General features: G+C 36.3%; 1 protein-coding gene across 1 annotated transcript; it reads right to left on the reverse strand.

The window, feature by feature from the left end:
* Positions 1–157: 157 nt before the first annotated feature.
* Positions 158–4712, reverse strand: LOC104914889 (ATP-dependent RNA helicase DHX29-like). Its single transcript, XM_031557224.1, has 8 exons — positions 4618–4712; positions 3883–3996; positions 3231–3360; positions 2685–2827; positions 2156–2281; positions 1568–1694; positions 1131–1292; positions 158–523 (listed from the first exon to the last, which is right to left on the reverse strand). Exons 2-8 carry the CDS (start codon positions 3991–3993, stop codon positions 261–263), a joined length of 1062 nt encoding a protein of 353 aa, XP_031413084.1. The 5' UTR covers positions 3994–3996; positions 4618–4712; the 3' UTR covers positions 158–260.
* Between the last annotated feature and the right edge of the window lie 1369 nt (positions 4713–6081).

Here is a 6081-nt window from a genome sequence, read left to right on the forward strand (position 1 = left end):
AAAAAAAAAATCATGTGGCTAAAACCAAAAACTTAACATGTTATTTTGACCAAGAATTCTAGAAGTCAACTGTCCAAAATTATCTCCCAGAATTTGCTTTGGAACAGAATTTGAAGCTTGATAAGCTAACCCCCTTAAGGGATCAATCAGTTTTATTTTTGCCATAGGTCCACCCTTAGAATTACTTTTGTAGAGCCATCCAGTGTAAAAATATCTCCCTGCTAGCAAAAATCACTTCAGACAAACACTCTATAATCCACTTAAATCCAGAGCAGCCTGACAAAACACAAGTAACCAGCATTTCTGTATTTAAATGAACCAAAAGGAAAATTGAAAAAAATCATGGGAAATACATACCTACATTTCCAGTATCTTCCAACTGGAACCTTTTCAAAAGCAGGATTTGGGCTCTTGGGAAAATTCTTCCTGCACCAGTCAATCAAAAATTGTTTTGGTGATTTACCAGTCCAGCTTCGAGCACTATAATCAAAATTTCTTATATCTAGTGGTTCTTTCTTTTTGGCTACAAGAGTAAAATGATACATGTTTTAATTTTCCTAAAGTTTGTTTTAAATCTATTACAATCAAGAATTTTTAAATTTTGGTTCAAACATGTTTTTACTGAACCAGACATTTTTCTAAAGTGTTGTGCGGGTCTATAAAATAAATAGAAAATACTAGTGCTGACACCTCAGAGAAGTCCCTGCTTCTTCAAAAGGGGGTATCTAGCAGAAAACTAACTGCAGTATTCTTTTTGCTATCGTTGATAACTCAGTAATTTAAGAGCTTTTAGCAGTGTTTTGTCCAAAAAAAATATAATAGTTCGAAGGTTTAAAATGAATATAGTGCAGAAAGTTGAGAGGGTGTCAATTAATGGCAAGTCACAAGTCTCACAGCAATGAAAAAATGCAAGATTTTAGACCTAACAGTATGCCAGAAATAGTTTGCCATCAAGCATTACAAAATAAATACAGAGCCTACCAGATCAGCTAGATCAGCAAGAGAGCCCACCTGCCTTTCCCCACCACCAGAACTTCACAATTGCAACACTGAAATGTCATATAATCCTTAACAAAGTGATACTGTAAATCTGTTGTACGTGCCAGGTTTGTATTGAACAACTTTCAAACCTTTTTCTTCCTTCGCAGTACCATCAGGTTTTTCAAGTAAACTCAAATTCAAAGTGGTTTCTTGAGGTTGAGGTGGGGGAGCATTCTTCTTTTCCTTCTGTTGTTGGTTTGATGTCTTTATAGCTGGATCAAAGCAAGGATGCTCTTCAAGCATTGCCATTTCTGTCAAACAGAGAATATAACTTATTCTCATCAATTGCTAAGTATCTGTGTTTAATTCATTACATAAATTCATACTAAGAACCCAAAAATTCAAATTAATGAAATGATACTGACTTTTTCTAATTTAATCCCCGTGAAAAGAGTAAGTTCAGGACAGTCTGTAGTTCACACAGTAGCATGAAACATGATTAAATGAATTTAATCTTATTCAATCAACCTATTTTACTAACAGATACACAGGCCACAAAATGAAAGATTAATTTGCTTGCTGCTACCTTGTTGAATTCTTCTTATTTTCTCTTGTGCCACCTTCTGGCCTTGCTTGTCTTTGTCTTGTTTGGAGGCGCTTGCTTGCTCTTTTGCTTCTGAAAGCTTTGCAGCCAGATGTACATACCTTTCATTCTATTTCAAACAATTATTAATTACAAGTTTAATATTACATGCTTCTTTTTGTTGTTGTTTAAGTTCGGTAAAAGTTACACATCATTCTTTATATCAAGCTTAAAAACTAGTCATTCCTCATTTATGTAACTAACAGTTGAAACCTCTTAGATTTACAGACTTACAGACCCTTTCTTTATCTCACTGAGATTTCAGGAATTCTTCCCAGCAAAATGCATTCAATATTCTGAGCCCAGTCCAAAAAAAGAAAGAAGAAAAACAACTTAGGAAAACTGCCAACATATTTCCACTCAGCTGCCTGCAATGATGTAAAATCTTAAGATAACTTAAAAATAGACTAGCTATTTAACCTGCAGTTTTTAATAAACAGATCCACAAGTTGCAGATGTATTAGACTTAAAAGTTTTTGAAGGACTTCTCATGTAACACTCTATCGTACTGGGTCAAACATTTTATCTTACTGGGTCAAACTTTTCTTCATCTGTCTTTTTCACAGATTCATTTTTCTCTTCATCGCTCTGTTGCTCAGCGTACCGCAAAATCCACTCCTTCATACTCATTTCTTTCTGTTCTTTTGTATTGGTCTCCTAAGGAGGGTAACGAAAATTACGAGTAGTAACAGTAAGCAAAACCACTGACATTTATCTTGGTATTAAAGAAACTGCTGCTTAAGATTATTATATAACTTGATTTATATTCATGTACAAATGACAGTCTTTCATGTCATGAAGAGAACGAATCCATTCCAGGAGAAAAAATAAGCTATGATTTACAATTAGTTAACTCAAACAATGAACTGTAGGATTTAAACACATGGAAAAAAGTTAACTTTCACGTGATTACTCCATTTTAGTTAAAATAATGAGAGAATTATTAAGCATAACCTATTTTCAGAATTTTGCCATATCAGTGCTGAAGTTGTTGCAAATTCTACGCTTCGGAAAATTTTGTGCTCCCTTACACTACATACAAATAAATTTCATCAGTTACCTTAGTTTCAGGGCTATTCTCTTTCTTTTTCTTATCTGTTAAGCGAGGTGGAGGTTCACGTTGTGACACTGGAGAACAAAATTTTGCTCTAGGTCTATGTTGCTGCTCTTCAAACTGCTGGCTAAAGCCTTCAGGCAAGGCATCTTCAAAATAAATTAAAAAAAAATGCAACATAGGTCACAAATTATGTCAAAAATGACTACTGAAATTATCACTTAAAGCATGATTCTATGTCAGTCTAGTACCAACTAGAAGAACGTAAAGCAAAAACAATATGCCTGAAATAAAAGTTGAGCTTTAACATTTAGGTAGGTCAGTATTTTTGCTTTTTGGACTTTGAAAGAACTCTCCAAGTAGGAAGAAAAGGACTTGTGACTATAAAAAGTCACAAAAACAGTCAACCGTACAACTAGGAAAAGAACACTGCTATGACTACTGATCTTAGTGAAATAACCTGTTTGACCGCTACTGTCAAGTATTCTCACATCAGAGCCGGTCATATTGTTCTATTAAAAACTGTATTCAGTTCTCTGCCACCATACTTACCATCAGGAAGGTTTAAACAAAGCCAGTCAAGTGCAGAATGAAGATCACCACCATATAAAAGTGTATTTTTCATTGCATCTTCAATGTGTTCAGTCTTAAAAGAAAACCTTTGTAAAGCCATGTATACATCCTACAAATGAGTTTTAAAATATTAGTATTTAAAGTATCAATTTAATATAGGCTCACACTCCTATTTCTCCGCTTTTTAAATAACTGATACAAAATGGCCACAAAAAGGATAAATTAACTTATCAAAAGATCCTGTTTTGAGTACAAAACTAATAATAATTTTAATTGTAAATATACACACATATGGAGAAATAAAGTCACTTCCTATCTCTGATATAGTGTAAGTATTTTCTGGTTAGAAAGATAAACCTGCAATTTCTCAGCTATGGTACAGAACCAATGGAATAGAAAACAAAAGAACACAGATTACAGTCTACTATGCTATCTATTTGAAAAGTGATTGTGATTACTGAAAGCAGAGAGACATCTTTTTCTGATAAACATATTAACTGATTCCAATGGCTAATTATTAACGAAATTAATGGAAAACATGTTACTAGCTTGTACTATACACAGGAGTATAAGTGATGAAAAACAGACAGTCTAAATAAGCAAGGTCAGAGGACACCATTTTAAACTCTACCTGTAGTTTTTTAGCAGTCAGTCTTCTGGAAATCATTCCTTTGTCATTGTTTTGTTTTTTATGGTCATTGATTACATCAATAATCCTTTTCTCCAAATTACTGCTTATCATTACCTGCATAAGGAGAAGTAGTCAATGTAAAGCAAAATATTACAAGTTTTTATGACAGAGTAAAGGGAGTACAGACATTCAAACACAGTCTTCTCCAGTTTTCCACAAATGTGGTGAAACTTTCTTGTGAAAAGAACAAATTATTCTTTTTTTATTGTATATTTCTACCTGAAATAGAACAATTCATTCCCAATCAAGAAGTGCTCATTTACACCTCCAAGGGGGAAACTATTTCCTTTGTTACAGTGTAAGGAAGAAAATAACCTATTGTAATGAACAAGACCTTTCTTTTCCGCTTATAAAAGAACTGATATAAAATAATTTGATCATTAAGACAATCTTTTGAGACTATCTTCCTTATCAGGCTTACAAAATCTAGATATAGTAATTCTAGTATCCTTAGCATTCCTAAAACATGAAGCATGTAATATATCTTTTGTTACTCAAACAAATACATGTGTTCTTCTGCCCTAATAGTCTACCCTATTTCTCAAGGCAGACTCAAAACCTCAAGCACCAAAGTCTAATACACGAATGTTGCTTACTTGAATAGCAATGAGTAAACATTTCTCAGGTAAAATAGTACCATAAAAAAACAGAACTGTTTTACATAAAGATACTCACCTTAAGAATAGATTTATCTAGATTTGCAGCTGCAGCAGCACTGGAATCTATTGGTGAACTAAAACTGTAAGTTTTTGGACCTGCAAAATGCAGTAACCATCAATTACATGAGCAAAGCACAGAAAACATTCTTTATAGTTTTAAAGCAGATCTAACAGATCTATGCAGAGAAGGATTATACTATTATGCCTGGAACATGCACATGTATAATGGCTACAGGATCAATGGTACAAAAAGATTTTCTACCAAGGAATAGCAATGAAGGAAGTTGAGGAGGAAATTGAATAGAAATGGTATCTAGCTAGGTTATTCAACTACAATTTGTGTGGGAGAATGTAAAAAAGTAACCTCTGGAAGTATCACTGCATGTCTGACCTGTTTCTGCCTAGGTGATATCTGTTTTTGGCCTCTGTCTCACAGCACAGCTTGATGTTGGATGTCATCCTTTTTGAGAACGCATATGCTGTTTCTGTTACTGTGCAACCACACATAAACCAGATAACCTCAGAGCTTCCAGCACCCTGCAGATCAGTGGACAGATTGAGGCCCTCTAGGAAGTACTGCTGCCTCCCCGCCTCTAGGAAAGCAGGATAGTATGCCAGCACTGGACAGCCTGCAAAGGTGCACGAGGACAGTTTGCTGCTGGGTCAGGACTGGATGCAGAGAATAGCATTTCAGAAAACAGTAGTCAACTCTGGTCCAGAGCAACAAACAGCAGTAAAGCACTAACAAGTTAATTGCTGCTACTCTGTCCAATGGTTCAATACTAGGGTTATGCTAACTTACTTATCACTTAAACCAACTTGCCAACCATAGCATATAAATGAGATAGAATCATAGAATCATCCAGGTCAGACTGCCAAGATCACCCAGTCCAATGATCTACCTGCCATCAATGTTTCCCCATTAAACCATATCCCTTAGTACAACATCTAAACATCTCCTGAACAGCTCCAGAGGTGGTGACTCAACCACATCTCTGGGCAGCACCTGACCACTCTTCAGTTTCTGAGAGTAACAGAGAATTACAGTATTGAAGGTGTGAGACATGAAAGGCATCAGAAGCCAGATTTGAGAAAACAAAGCACGTACTGAGAGGCTCAGGGAGTCTAAAACACAGCACAGTGGAAAAGACTGGAGGACTTCATATTAACAGGCAGTGATCTGCAACAGCCAGACCACTACATGGTTCTCTCACAGACAGCAGTAAGGCCGCTGCTGGCACTACCAGGCACCAGAACCACGTCTGACAGACACGGTGTGCCAAAAGAAGCTGGCAGTGCTGCGAGGCACCAGCTCAGGGCCGTTCCCACAGCCCAACCGGGGAGCTGCCCGCCCTGCAGGTGATATCACCTCGAAAGTGACACCACGCAAAAATAAGACACAACCCAGGCTAACTCGGCTCTGTGCACAGATAGGAAAAGCACCACGCCAACACAAACAGGGCCGGCAGCCTCCCAAGGG

Source organism: Meleagris gallopavo, chromosome Z (genome assembly GCF_000146605.3).
Source record: "Meleagris gallopavo isolate NT-WF06-2002-E0010 breed Aviagen turkey brand Nicholas breeding stock chromosome Z, Turkey_5.1, whole genome shotgun sequence".
In the NCBI taxonomy this organism is placed as follows: Eukaryota; Metazoa; Chordata; class Aves; order Galliformes; family Phasianidae; genus Meleagris; species Meleagris gallopavo.